This window comes from Nymphalis io, chromosome 20 (genome assembly GCF_905147045.1).
Source record: "Nymphalis io chromosome 20, ilAglIoxx1.1, whole genome shotgun sequence".
NCBI classification, from domain to species: Eukaryota; Metazoa; Arthropoda; class Insecta; order Lepidoptera; family Nymphalidae; genus Nymphalis; species Nymphalis io.
The window spans coordinates 582260-598405 of record NC_065907.1 but is presented as its reverse complement, the minus strand read 5'-3'; the positions used below and the strand labels follow the sequence as shown (position 1 = coordinate 598405).

Genomic DNA, 16146 nt, shown 5'->3' with positions numbered 1-16146 from the left:
CGACAAATACATTTTAAAATTACCTTTAAACTCATATATATATATTATAAAGATTAAAATTACCTGATCCCTTCCTATTTAATTTCGCTGGCATTTTTTAAAATGAGTTGGCTAGCGCTTGACTGTTATCACACCTGATGGAAAGTGAAGATACAGTCTAAGGTGGAGCGCGCTTGCCTAGAAGATGCCTATTCACTCTTGACTTGAAGGTACCCATATAATAGGTGGTGGGGAAAACCACACAGTAACAGTGAATGTGTAACTGATCAGCAAAACGCGTCGTTTCCTAAATCCCAAACAGGATACGAGCGGTGCCACAATTGCTAATATCGAAAACACTATTATCATGAAATTCGTAAAATATAATGAGCAAGAAGTTCAATTTACGCAATAGATCTTATTTCACCAAGGTTTGTTGATCGACGAAAAATTTAAAACAAATAACAACTGTGATGTTGCTTGATAATAAAAACAGGCGCTTTAAAATAAAGTCAAGCTTTTTGTTATAATTTGTTATATTATATAATAGATATCTTATTGAATAAATAATTTACCAGAGCTAGGAAGAAAGTTTTTCCATTCAACCATGATGATATACGACTTCGAACTAAGAAAAATATGTGTCATGTTCCTATTATAAAACTACTCTTTTGTTATATATAATATGTAAATATAGTTAGGAATATGTCGAAGCTGGTGGTAGAGCTTTGTGCAAGCTCGTCTGGGTAGGTACCACCCACTCATCAGATATTCTATCGCAAAGCAGCAGTAATTGTTATTGTTGTGTTCCGGTTTGAAGGCTGAGTGAGCCAATGTAATTACAGGCACAAAGGACATAGCATCTTAGTTCCCAAGGTTAGTGGCGCATTGGTGATGTAAGCGATGATTAACATTTCTTACAATGTCTATGGGCGTTGGTGACTACTTACCATCTAGTGGCCCATATGCATTTATTTATGTAAGAATTATTTATTTTAAGACCTCTACTATCTAACTATACAAATGATGGTCATGTCCGCGTAGTATGGTGGCAACAAATGAGAATGCTGGCAGCATTTCCCCTTTGAATCGCAATCCAATCCTCTGGGCGAAAAATGAACCAGCCCTCCTGTCCTCAGTAGACGAGATGTTATATTTTTAATAAAATTTATTCACTCTTACTGTGAATTTTATTATATATATAAAATTAAATGAAATTGTAATGTTTTATATTGTGAATTGCACACGCGTTTTAAGTAATTGTATTTATTTTTGTGAACGAAATAAAACAAAAAAGTTGATATTTTTATACAAAATATATTATAAAACTATCATCTTCATCATTATATTTAAATACAAGTTATTGCAAATTAATAATAATAATATACTGGGATATCATTCACATACGGCCATCTGATCCCAAACTAAGCAGAGCTCATACTATGGAAACCAGACAACTGATATACTACATACACTACTTTTCTTTTGTAAATACATTCTTATATAGATAATAACACCCGACTCAGGACAAACAAACATGTTCATGCAGACGAATGTCTGTCCTGGGTGGGAATCGAACCCATAACCTTCGACGTGAAAGGCAAGTATCTAACAACCACGCCAACCGGCCCGTCGAATATATATATATATATATATATATATATATATATATATATATATATATATATGTATATATATATAACACAATACACCTTAAAAAAATTAAAAATCATAATAGAACAAATGTGTAACAAATTAACTAATAACAAATTGAAATTATAAAACTGAACAAACACATTGAACAGGTATAAGATTATATATCAAATAATAGTCCGGGAGAGGCGTTGCAATTGCCTAAAATCAAGTTTACATGATTTGAGCAAATACAACAATTCATTTCAAATACTTTTCTATATTTGTACATCAAATTGTGTAAATAAATATAAGATATATAAATATGTTGGACCATGATACACATATATACGTAATTAATTATATACTACTTGTATTATATACATATAAACTAAATATATAATAATAATAATAATGTTCTCTAGACCGATTTCGGCCACGGCGGCTAATCTCAAGAGAGATTAACCAACTACGCAGGAGATATTACAGTGCACAAGTGTGTGCACAAACACAGGTGCACTCACTATTCCCCAACTCTCAAAATCCGATGGGATGGCAATCCGACACGACCGGAAAGAGTTCAGACGCAGGACCAACGGCTTCACGTGCTTTTCGATGCACGGGAGTGTACACACTTCCAACTTTCAGACTCCGGGCTGCTACTGAGAGTTTTCTGGTAGAAAAGCCCAATAACTTTTTATTGGCCCGACCTGGGAATTCTACCCAGGACCTCTCTTCTGCGGCCTTATATCAAGCCAAACCAACGAGGCAGTTTATACTAAATATATATAATAAATACATGGTACACCGTGAGTATACCAGTATAGCTGTATACCACTTAAAATTTTATAATACGAAGTCTTAATAATATGTAATTATAATAAGAGTTGTCAGCTGCATTAACCAGGAAATATTATATTGCTGTTAGTTTATCGTATAAATTCAGATATTCAAAAAAAAAAACCGGTAAATTTATTTAATATTTAATGCAATTTATTACACATTAAGCAGATACGCTCGCAATATGTATAAATATATATCAACAAAGCTCATGAAATAATTCTGTCATTTCAACGCTGCCTCCCGTACTATAAGAGTATTTTAGAATATTTATAACTTGTGATAATTTAATAATAATAGTAATTATGAAGCGGAAACTATTAAGCTACAGCTACTCCTGTGCGACCATTGAAGTCACTTGATTTCACAGATGTGACTGTAGCTTTAACATGAGTAGTGCCGCCTTTCATTCGCTGCTTGTATACTTAACATGTTAAACCTATTATGTTATGACTATTATTTTATGATATACTATCAGCTGTTTTCATCGCTAGTGATGAGAAGTTCAGGTGTGGGTCGATATCGACTCGCTATTATGCTGACGATTCCCGACATTACTGCGAGTGCAGCACTGACCGCTCCAATCGACCAGATTGAAAAATCATGGAGCAGACATATACTATCCCTTTCGTAGACACACGTTAAATCTGTAACAGAACAAAACGGAATATCAGTTATCATAGGATAATGCATGCAAGGGAAAATTAAATTATTACATTATTATTACATTACTGGTTTTCTCCTTCGGTTTCGCCCACGTGCTAGAGGGAGGGGGGGCAGGTACGAGGTAAAAAAAAGTAGCCTATGTCCTGCCTTGCAATTCATACTTGCTTCATACCAAATTTCATCAAAAACGTTTCAGTAGTTTAGCTTTGAAAATTTAACAGACAGAGCTACACAAAACAAACAAAAAAACTCTAGGTCGGGACATAATTTGAGATATAAACTTTTAAAATTTAAATACAAAACCCAACCATTTGTGAACCGTAATATAATGTTCCATCAATGAAGTTATTGCAGTAAACCTATATACAATTATAATTTAAAACTATAAATATATAATAATACAAAAAAAATGAATGCGATACTCACAGCCGATCACCATGTACAAAAAGTGGCCAAGCACGTGCGAGAGGATTCCGATTATGGCGAAGCTGACCCCGATAGCTATGGGCTTGTCACGGGGCGGGACGGCGCGAAGTATCACCATGCCTTGCATGAGGAACGACGCCGCTGAAATGATTAAAACCGATTTAAAAATCCTAAATAAACAAAACTAAATACAGTTAATGGAGAAGTGAGTGACAAGGGGGGTTCACGGTACCCTAGGAATCCTCCCTAGTGAAAGGAGGCCCGCATATGCGGGCCAGCCGTCAGAGCGTCACGATAGCATGCGAAAGCGATCCCGTGGCGCTCCTCGTTAAGACGGAAAGGGTATCGCTGGTTTTTTAGTGGGTATTCCGATATTTGGGGCGAACTCAGCGCCTTGGACACCGGCGAGCCCCACATACCTCCCCACTATTCCCGTGGGGGAAACACGTAACCCGTTTTTCCAGCGATAAAAAGATTAGTTTAATTGGCGGTTAGTTTTAGAATATAAAATTATTAGTATCAGATCAGTTCCAGAAACTTGCAACAGAGTAGTTCAAGGTGGTTCTCCAACTTTTATCAGGATACAAACTCTCATCATACACACCAGTAAACGGTATGTCATATATCAGTATTAAATCTATAAATAACAATATATCTATTAATAATAATCAATGTATATAGATGTTATATACATATGAATAATAATTATATAACCTCTGCAATCAATGGAACATTTACACGCATGGCAATGAGGGAAAGAAAGTGCACCTGTGTTTGCGCACACATTTGTGCACATGTCCTGCGTAGTTGATTAGTCACCCTTAGGAATGGCCGCCGTGGTCGACATCAACAAGGACATCATCATCATTACAGATAGTTTGAAATTATGGTACTTTTTAAAAAGTTTTAATACTTTTTCTATTTTTTTTTATTGAATTTGGGCCGCCTGATGGTAAGTGGTCACCAACACCCATAGACATTGGCATTGTAAAAAATGTTAACTATCACTAACACACCAATGCGCCACCAACTTTGGGAACTAAGATGTAATTACCGTTGTGCCTGTTATTACACTGGCTCACTCACCCTTTACTGCTGTTTTGCGGTAGAATATCTGATGAGTCGGTGGTACCTACACAGACGAGTTTGCACAAAGCTCTACCACCACTACATAATACACAACTAAATTGTGGGTGTCAACTACAATATAATATAGAATGCAGAACTCACCTGTGGCAGCGAGCACTAATGTAAAGAAGACCAGGTAGATGTTGTAAACGAGCCAGCAGGAAGGTAGGGTGCAGCTTCCGCGAACCGCTCTTTGAGGGCCACAAGAGCAATTGTCGAACAACCTTCGAAAATAATAAGGAAATGATTGATGATGCTTTAGTTAAGCTGTACAGTAATATAATTATTATTTGGTTGTCAGAATCCGATTTATTTGTAACAGTCTGTAATATTAGAATGTCTGCCTCGTTGGTCTAGGTGATTGATGTAAGGCCGCAGACCCGGAGGTCCTGGGTTCAATTCCTAGGTCGGGCCAATATCGGATTATGAGAGTCAGGGAATAGAGAGTGCACCTGTGTTTGCCCTTGTGCATTATAATATCTCCTGCGTAGTTGGTTAATCTCTCTTGAGATTGGCCGCCTTTGCCGAAATCGGCTTGGAAGACATTATTATTATAATATTAGAATTTGTCAGATTTGCTGTCGCTTCACTGGCAATGCTTCTTTTTATATAAAAGTTGGCGGACGGGAAAATGGGCCACCACCACCCATAGACTTCGGCACTTACTATTACTATTTAGGTAGCGCGTATTGGGAACCAGTATTGTTAACTAAGATGTGATGTCCGCCTGTAGTTACCCTGGCTTACTCATCTTTCCAACCTGAACACAACAATACTAAGTATTGCTGTTTAACGGTAGAATACCTTATGAGTGGGTACCTACCCATGGGGGCTTGCACAAAGTCTTACATGTAAGTAAATAATGCAATTTTTTATTTAGGTGTAGATTGATGGATGCGCTTTACACTGAACTGAACATTAGTCTGAACAGTGTTTGCATGGTTTAATTGGTAAAAGGACTTATTTTTTATGTTTATCCAGGGGGGGCAGGGTACTCAGAAACACGGGTATAAGTTTTTTATGGTTTGTAATGCTTTGATTGTTATCAATTAAACATTTTCCATGTTTCTCACGTTATGTAAGTTTCTTATGTACGAATGTCGACGACATAAAAGTAGTATATATGTAAACTAAAATTATGGCAGTCGAAGGTGAGCCTTTTTTTCAAATATTCGATTTCAAAAAAAAAAAAATTATGAATGAACTTACAAAAATCCATTAAGGTCTTCGTATTCCCTGCATCCCGCGTGACACGGAGAGAAGTAAGTCGTCGAAGTATTCAATACACAAACAGGACTGAAGCCGTAAGTCTCTGATTTGCATCTAAAAAAACAATTGTTATATAATTATATAGTTGTTATTGTATTACCCACATTGGATCAGCGTGGTGGAATAAGCTCCAAACCTTCTCCTCAAAAGGAAGACGAGGCTTTAGCCCAGCAATAGGACATTAACATATTGTATAAGCGTAAACAAATAAAAACATATAACAACAATTATTTAATATTTTTAATTTTATAATATATCATTGCATAGGTGTACTAGGATGACAGCTGACAGTGAGAGATGACGTAACATCCTGAAAAGAATAACATCAGCCACTACTTCATGACGACCACGACCGCTCTACCAAGAGCTAATCGACTAAGAAAATAAGCGTCAATAGTATAATAGTTTACGGGCCGTATAGCGTTGTAAAAGTCGCTGATTTTATTTTAATCCTTTGGACTATTGTCATTCCCACTCCTAAATTAATTGGAGGGGTTTACCACTACGTATTACTATTTATAGTAATATTAGTAATTCCTTAAACTTTAAACGGCTATTTCTATTAATATTTAAAAAAAATACATATAATATACAAGTCAGCACACACTCACCTATACCTACCACAAACAAATAAATTTTCACCGCGCTCAATTTTTCTCTGCATAGAATACGTGATGAACAATAAACACAAATAAAATTAATAATTAAGGTGATTGTCCGGATAGCAATAATAGTGGTAACGAGGTTATGAAATTAGAGTACATGTATGATATACTCGGTACATACTCGCATCCAACACTGCAGCTTGGCTGCTGGTACTCCCCGTTGACGCCAGCAATTTCCCCTATACCACAGCTAAGGCCAGTGAGTACAGCGAAGAATGCAGTCACCAAAACACAAGTAATACCACCAACTTTGGAAGCAGTGTTTGATTTGACACCTTCACTGCGACGACCGGAGAAACGCATGCGAAATATCTGGAAAAAGTAATAATAAAGGCAAAAAAATAATAATTACTGAGGTACAGGAGCTTAAGCAATACAAACTTCTTAACTTTTTATATTTATGTTAAATAGAATAGGCAAATGGGCCTTCTGGTGGTAAGTGTTCTATGGCTCATAAATTGGCGCTTGAAGAACTATTAACCATTTACATCGTCAATGCGCCACTAACCTTGAAAACTAAGACGTTATGTCCCTTGTGCCTGTAGCTACACTGACTCGACGAGCTCACAACTACAGACTGATGTTAAGGACTTGAAGGAAAACGTAATAACTTTTATTGTTAGATTTAAATCCTCGCCGTCTGCTGACCAATTGTGACGTTGCGGAAATCAAAAGATACCTGAGTGAGGCCCAACCTATGTATCTTTCTCCTTCTGAAATATGACGTCACAAAACGAAGGCTATGGCCATAATTCGCTTACTAGTCCAACGAGTAAGTCAAAATGAGAAATTAAGAGCGTATACTAACGCATTTGGTAATTAATTCAATTTTCGCTACAGTAATGAATATATTTCAATTATATTATTTAAATTATACTTTATTTGAACAATAATGATTTTCCATTACCGAGACGAAGAAAATAATGACGAGGGATCTGAAGATGTCCATTATCGTGCGCGAGGTTCGCGGATCCTGACGTAGAGTTTCTACGTGGAACTTCGACTGAAATTATAAAAGAACTATATAATAATTTAATATTAAAAATAGTAGCCGAGAATGTCCAGAACACGTGGTTTTTAATCGAATATTACAGTTTCAACTAAGTATAAAAGTTACTGTAAATATTGGGTTAATTTTGTTTGTATGTATTGTGAAATTTGGTATAAATTTTTTTTGCATAATATCTAAGCGAACCTGTATAGTTGCAGTATCAAATCTGACGTAGCCGAAGAGAGCCGTGTTGAGGAGCGACAGCGCCACCGTCTGCAGCATTAATGGCTTATTGCTAAGCATACGACCAATCGGCTTTAATATACCTGGAAAAATTAACATACTCTAAATAATTAAGCTGACTGCCTCGTTGATTTCATGTCTGGCATGTTAAGATTGCAGATTCCAAGGTTCTAAGTTGAAACTCTGGGTCTGTAAAAATAGGTTATTCGGTCAGGGAATTCTCCGAAGCAGTTCCGAAACTTTGCGTCGTGTCGTGAAGGCATGTAAAGTTGTTGTTCCTTTTTTTTATAGCTGGAAAAAAGCATCAGGCGTTTGCGGCGAGCCAAGTCGAACTAGTGTCTAAGGCGCTGAGTATGCCCCGAACATCGGAATACCCACTAAATAACCAGCTCCACGGGATCGCATGCACATGCTACCGTGACGCTCAAAGCTGTTGATCCTTCGCTAAGCCGTTTCAACAATTGTGTCGGATCCTTGTCTCATCGGATTATGCTTATGAGCGGCAATAAGTGCAGATAGACAGAGCACCCGTGTCTGCGCACAAACTTGAATACAACAATTTCCCTGCGCAATTGGCTATTCTTCGCTGAGTCATAAGGCTGACTTTATAAACCTTAATACATACTTCTATTCATTTAAAGATATAAAGTTATGTTTAGTTCATACAAATCAAAACTAAGACGTTATGTCTCTTGTGCCTGTAGCTACAATGACTCGACGAGCTAATAAAATGAAAAGTTATTTACAATAAGTAATTTATATTATTTAATTTATATTATTCTAATTTATTTATTACCTATTGAAATGAAAAGTCAAATATGCTTGCCCGGGTTCAATTCCGCACTCTTCGGTTCAGATTCATCTCATTCACTATCCTGACCTGCTTATCAGACAATTGTTTTTAACTTCAAAATAACTTACAGTTATATTCAATGGGCTCGAACTCCTTGTACCCCTCCATTTTCCTCGGGAACAGAGTGAACAGGATACAGAACATGAGAGTCAGCATCGAGAGTGACACATGTGCCTCCCACCAGTCCTCCCTCACTGAACCACTTCTCAACCAGTTCTGACCACTCAGACCGAGGGACAGACGTATTGATATAAGGATACCTAAAATTTTAAATAATATTATTATTTATGTATATGAACATTTTAGGGAAACTATAACCGTAACCGTAACAGCCTGTGAATGTCCCACTGCTGGGCTTAAGGCCTCTTCTCCTCTTTTTGAGGAGAAGGTTTGGAGCTTATTCCAAACTATAGTTTAAACAAATACTTTTTTTTAAAAAAGAACTTTAAGCTTTCTCAATATTATTATATATATTCAGAAATTCATCACGGAGCGGACATCATCACGTCACTAAAATACAATACAGGTAAATATTGACATGGAATACAATGTTAGATTCTTAATTATTTAGTTCAAATAAAAACAATCACTAATAACAATAAAACTTACGGCGTTTGAATATACATACAGACGACATACTTCAGTTATAATAAAATAAATAGCGCCTATTGTTTCTAATGCATGTAATATAATGTATATAATATTTTTTGTTAATTTAAGTGTTATCATATATATATAAATTATTTACCATAAAAATATGGTCCACTTTCCGGTTCATGGTCATCCAAGTACGTGATCCCGTGCGCCCACACGCTGATCTTTGTGAGTGCGCAAAGAACTGCTGTGATAATAAGGAACACGGTTCTTGGAACCAGAAGGTTATCTTCAGTGGACTGTTTATTTAAATTATGTTCGGAGTATGCTGAAATGACACCACCTCCGCAAAGTTCTAGAATAAAAAATAATTTAAATTAATAATCAAATATCGTCGCGATGGTAGGACACTGGATAGACTTGTATAGATGTCATCCAGTCAGACACAGCCCATAAATGTCCCAATGTTGGAGAAATGCATCGTCTCCTATTATAGATAACGTTGAACTGAACCAACAACGCTGGTCCAATGTGGTTTGGTGGATGTAATATGGCAATATCCTCAAACATAAGCAGGTTGCCTCACGATGCTTACCTTCACCGGAAATTGAACGCGTGAAAACTGTAATGCTTGTCAATTTTAAACTACGATCTTCATTTAAAAGATCGTTGTTTGTAATGTTACGTGTGTCATGGGTAATGTATTATGTGTGGTGGGTAATGTATAAACGAGACGTCATATAACATGTTATATGACGTCTCGTTTTGTCGCGCGTCAATTTTAGCTTTCAAGCTTTATATTTGTAGTATTGGATTGGATACTGTTTCGTTTATCTATTGTCTTGCTTAAAGAAAGATCCCAAGCCTCTATAACTGTCCGTCTCAATTTTGTAAGGGAAAAGTTCATACGAAGTTAGACTCATTTCCATCCCCTTAAAGTTGAAATTTCCAAAAATAGTATGGATGCTTACGTTATAAAATAAAACTATGTTGCTCAGTTCACATCAAGACAAATGATTGGCTCCAGATTCAAATCTAGGACGTAAATATCAACGTCTGTATAAGCTAACAATCACGCCAACGAGGCGCTAATTAAAATTTAAGTAGTCAAGGACGCGAAGAGATTTTTATATTATCTTTGATCGATGGTACAGTGTGCGTATCCGGGCGTTTTTTTTTATAATTACAAGATTAATTCTAATTATCTATTATGAAGTAATATATAATGAGAATTAACAACACGATAATTATTCGTTATGATCAGATAATGTTAAATAATATTTGTATCACGTTGTATTTTTAATACGCAAATGATTAAAATGTTTTATCGACAGTTCAAATGTGAATACATTCTTTGGAGTATATATTATTCTTCGAGCATCTTGAATAAACTTTAATTTTATTAATTAAATAAATAAAAATATTCGGTTATTACCTAATGTTTTCGAGACAGTCACACTATAGCTTATTATATTATATTTATATAGCTTATATTATTATATTGTAGCCTTGATTTCAAATATTATCATTTATATTTTATTATTAATGTACGAAGTTTCTAGGACACAAAAATCAATTGACTATGTGTTATTTAGAATTCTATTACTCATTCTTACCTACCGAAGGTCGCCCCGATTCAGGATACGGGAATGCTAAAACTATCAGGCCAGAAATGGCCGTGGCTCCAAGCCAAGCTGACAGTGTAAAGTGTCTCATGCCTCGTCCATACCACGCCACCATTGCACCCAATAAAAATTCCGCACCACCAACTCCCATTTTAACCCAATCTGCAATTAAATAACAGATTGATATGATTGATCGTTACTTGTTCTGCAGTTTAAAATAATTATAGCAGAACAATGATATTTAAAACAGTAAATTTTATACAAAAGACACCTAGTAAAAACTGATAGTTCTATAAATGCAACTTTTGTGAAGAATATTTGACTTTTTTTTTTAAAATTAATTAATAATGTTCATAAATACCTTCATTTATTGATGACAGGTACCCTGTACCCGCATTTCTCCTCAAGAGGAGGTAGACATTGCTTTCCAGGAATACAACAATTAGCAGCGCACCTTGCAGGAACAGGTCGAAACGCGGAATTGTCAGGATATACTTGCGAAGGAGGAACCATACTTTTGCGATTACTGAAAGAGGTATGATATTTTTTGAATCTTATTCATAGTACTCCATAGTTCATAGTGGATGGCGTTACTCTTGTTTGGTTGGATTAGCTTATAAGACTTTCATACTGCTCTGAGTTAACCGAGATTGCTTTGTGGTGCCGCATGCACTACCTAGAAGTATAGGGGACCGGCGAGATTACTTTTGCCCCCTGAGAAGAGCATCGCCAAGTCACGACTGGAACACATCACCGGTGGATCGTGGTCGTGGATGCGTTATATTGACCCGATCCTGTAATCTCTCCGTGTCGAAGATGGCCTTTGCAGTGGGCTTTATTATCCCACATAACTCGACGTCCTGATGTTTTTGTCGAGAACTTCTCAGGAAGCACCTCAAACCTTCACCTGGACTTTCTGTCTGATCGCCGTCTCATCGCGTTATAAGAATAAGGGAATAAAGAGGGCATCTGTGTTTACGCACACACTTATTGACTATAGTATCTCCTGACAGTTAGTTGAGAATGCTGATCATCCGGCAGACACTGGTGGTAGAGCTTTGTGCAAGCTCGTCTGGGTAGGTACCACCCACTCATCAGATATTCTACCGCAAAACAGCAGTATTTATTATTGTTGTGTTCCGGTTTGAAGGGTGAGTGAGCCAGTGTAATTACAGGCACAAGGGACATAAAATAGGGCTATTTAGGAACTTCAAAAAATTAATTAACACCAATTTAGATCAGTACAAAAATATATAGTTAATATTAACAAATTCCAAGCCGAGATGGCCCAGAGGTTAAAACGCGTGAATCTTAAACGATGATCGTGGGTTTAAACCCAGGCAAGCACCACTGAATTTTCATGTGCTTTGTTTTCATTTGTCTTTATAATTTATCTCGTGCTTGACGGTGAAGAAAAACATCGTGAGGAAACCTGCATGTGTCAAATTTCACTGAAATTCTGCCACATGTGTATTTGACCAACCGGCATTGGTGCAGCGTGGTGGAATAAGCTCCAACCTTCTCCTCAAAAAACAAGGATAGGAGGCCTTAGACATTCACAGGCTGTCACAATTAATTAGCATTCAAATAGCACGATAGTTACCTAAATAGAAAATCTATCCTCGCAAAAAAAAACTTTTTAGAAAAGCTAATTTGTTTTCGCATAATAATAATCATCTAATTATTTAGTTGATAAAATTCCCCATCCAAAGGTATTAATATATTTAATTATAAATATAATCAAGAAATAAAACTTGATACAGATACAGTTTAATATGATAACAGTTGATTTTGATTTTATTTTAGTATATATTATACTATTATTATAAATCGATATTTAAATTTAAATTGAATATTTTTTTATTATTTCTAGGCGTTATTAAGTGGGTAATGTAATTCTTACGAGACGCCGAATGTACTTAAGAGTTTAGAGTTCTGTTTCTGATCTTACTTTTCAAGAGACTAAATTTTAAAAAAGAAACAAATTTACGACAACTTCCGCTCGGTTAAAAGGCATTAAGTTGTAAGCGGATAAAATAATCAGCGACTGTTCGGATAACATCCGAATTAAGGTGAAAAATATACGTTTCATATAAAAAATAAAAAAAACGTATATTAGATGATGCAACGCGTTTCGGAGAGAGTTATATATATAATCTTAACACATATGTAGCACTTTCGCAGTTTCATCATCTTTAAATTTATAATACACGAAAACCCGAACAAACTTATTATTACCTTCGAAGGTGCGCAGATTAAAAATTGTAACTCAATGCCAACATTTAAATCAAATTTAGCACAATATGCTATAAATACTTAGTCTTAATTAAAAACATATTATGTACACGCTTATTCTTACTTACTAACCTTTTGTTTACCTTTTTTATATAGATAATATTACATCTACCAAGAACGACGAATTACCTGAACAATATTTTCTAAAAAAATTTAAAAATATCTCACGTAAGTGACTTTTTTGTTTTTGTCTTTTTTTTTTATATGTCCGGGATGGCAAATGACTCTACTCCACCTGATGGTAACTGGTAGTAGAGTCCAAACGCGACGACGGCCAGTACAGACGGGAAAAACGTTCAGCACTAGCCGCCTTCGCCTTGCCGGCTCGCAAGATGCCTCTTCACGCCTCGTTTGAAGGAACCCGGGTTGTAAGAGGAGGGGAACACGTGAGCTGGTAAGGAATTCCATTTTTTGGAAGTGCGACAAAGAAAGGAGTTGCCAAATTTCTTTGTTCGCGATGGAATTGATGTCACAGTTAGGCGGTGACATCGAGAACCAGCTCGCGTGGACTTAAGAGGGAAGGGGGAAGCAGGAATTAGAGAGAATAGTTCCTCAGAGCACTCGCCGTGATACAGTCGATAGAGAGCGCTCAGTGCTGCTATCTCGCGACGCAATTGTAAAGGTTCAAGGGTGTTTGTGACCTTTACGTCGCCAATAATGCGTACTGCACGTCGCTGCAACCGGTCCAAGGCCTCCAGTAGGTACTTAGCGGAGCCATCCCAAAGGTGCGAGCAATATTCAACGCAAGACCGTACCTGTGTTTTGTATAACAGGCACAGTTGTTGTGGCGTGAAAAAACGCCGCACCTTGTTCAGAACTCTGAGTTTCCGTGAAGCTGTTTTTATAATAGCCTCGATGTAATCCCTTGGACTAAGGTCGCAGCGAACGTCCATCCCCCGCATGGCGATTTTGCTTTGTATCATCAGCGGTATGCCACAGAGGGAGGGATGAGGGTAAAATGGGTCTTTTTGAAGAATGTTAGAATAAATGTCTATAAACCTTATATTGACGTGACAACGTGAATTTAATCTTTTTGTTCTTTATAAAACTTTAAATGAAAGTTTTCATTCAAAATGTTAACATGTGAATTGATAAAAACTAAATTATGAAATATTTAAATATTTTAAGCGATACTTTTTACATACATGTCATGGAGATTTTGAATTAGGTATTTTTTTTAAATCGATGGGATGTATTACTAATGGATTAACCTTTTTCCAGACTTGATAGGTTTGAAAAAATACAACTCAGATACCATGATGAAATCACATTGATTTTAATAAAATTTGAAGATTAAGCAAAAACCTCACTCTAGTTTTATACACAGACGACCCTCGCGACCATTTCCGTCACCATTAAGCAAGAATTTCATAATAAGTACTATAAATTGAGCCGGAAATTAATTATAAACATAAAACTAACACACGAAAATTGATTTTTTTTATTATAATCTTTAACATAATGCTAAATGACGTAATAGTAAATAATTAAATAAATGCAGAAGAAGAAGATGAAATACGAATGAAGAAGATATTCTTCTCACACAAGATTCATCCAATTAATATACCATTAGTGAAATTATAGTAAAATATTTGTTTGCACGGAAAATATTGAATAATCACACTAAAAAAGAACAACAAAAAACAATCTTTTGATTTTATAATTATTAATGAAAATGTATACTTACACATCATGATTTAGTTATGTAAATTATTTTTTTACATATATAATCACATTGGGTTACGAGTTATTTATCATTAACACTATGCAATGAGTGACGTTTGGTAGCGCAGACGCCACAGCGGAACGCTGTGTACTGACTCGTATTCGTTTATCGATTTATTTATCTTATCTAAATCAATGATTAGTCCAAAAATTAAAGGTCTTGTGACAATGTTACTCGTACGTTTTATAAGATATGCGAATAATACCGTTTAACGTTTGGTTTTTAATGAGAAAAATTTTGCCAAATATTAAAATAGGTCCTTACATAAGAAATTGGCGTTTTGTACGGAAGGAATATAAAGTCTTCTTTTTGTAAAATATATTAAATTAATCAAAGTATGCACCGTCGTTATCTATGCACTTTTGCCATCTCATAGGTAGTTCATTGATCCCTTTACTAAAAAAACTATGGGGGCAAGAATCAATAAACTCTTTGAAGGCGGCTTGGACTGCCGCATCGGAGTTGAATTTTTTTAAGTAAGTAAGAAGTTGTCCAAATTCCGAAAAAAATGGTAATATGTTGGAGTAAGGTCCGGGGAGTACGGTGGATGTCGCAGACTTTCCAATTGTAGCTCATCTAACTTAGTGGTTGTTTGTTGTGCAGTGTGTGGTCATGCGTTGTCGTGAAGCAGCAGTGGCCTAGAGCGATTGACCAATCTCGGTTGTTAAGCAGCTAGTTCTTCCTTCATGGTTTGCAGTTCCTGACAATAGATATCTGCCGTAATCGTTGGTCAGATTTTAGAAAGCTATAGTGAACAACACCGGCGCTAGTCCACCAAACACTCACAAGTAACTTTTTCTGAGTTAATTTTCGTTTAGGGCAGGATTTGGCTGGGTCTCCAGGGTTCAGCTATTGCGACGAGCGCTTTCTATTATCGTACAGTATCCACTTTTTGTCACAAGTAATGATTCGATTTAAAATCCGTTCATTATTGTGTCGGTTGAGCAAAGTAACACAGCAGTCGACGCGTGTTTGCAAGTGCGATTCATTCAATTCATGAGGTACCCGTCGTTCAAGTTTTTTTTACTTTCCCGTTTGCTTCAGTGGATTAACACAGTTTTATCACTTACCCCGAAGCCTGCATCTATCTCTGAAGTGCTTTGTGATGAATCCGCTTCCATCATATAATCCTTTAATTCTTCATTTTCCACTTTGGTCTCCGGCCGTCCACGGGGTTGGTTCTGAATGTCGAAATTTCTACTTATATACTATTA

At 36.2% G+C, this 16146-nt stretch overlaps 1 protein-coding gene across 1 annotated transcript; it reads right to left on the bottom strand.

The window, feature by feature from the left end:
* Positions 1–2925: 2925 nt before the first annotated feature.
* Positions 2926–14897, bottom strand: LOC126776598 (solute carrier organic anion transporter family member 74D-like). Its single transcript, XM_050499244.1, has 12 exons — positions 14894–14897; positions 11273–11437; positions 10903–11073; positions 9441–9641; positions 8778–8952; positions 7801–7939; positions 7513–7608; positions 6727–6917; positions 5881–5994; positions 4774–4895; positions 3544–3684; positions 2926–3098 (listed from the first exon to the last, which is right to left on the bottom strand). Exons 1-12 carry the CDS (start codon positions 14895–14897, stop codon positions 2926–2928), a joined length of 1692 nt encoding a protein of 563 aa, XP_050355201.1.
* Between the last annotated feature and the right edge of the window lie 1249 nt (positions 14898–16146).

Coding starts and splice junctions, on each gene's coding strand:
- LOC126776598 (XM_050499244.1), bottom strand. Junction 9,642..10,902: donor ATCGGGGCGACCTTCGGTAG/GTAAGAATGAGT, acceptor TTTTTATTCTAG/AACTTTGCGGAGGTGGTGTC. Junction 3,685..4,773: donor ATTAGTGCTCGCTGCCACAG/GTGAGTTCTGCA, acceptor TAATCATTTCAG/CGGCGTCGTTCCTCATGCAA.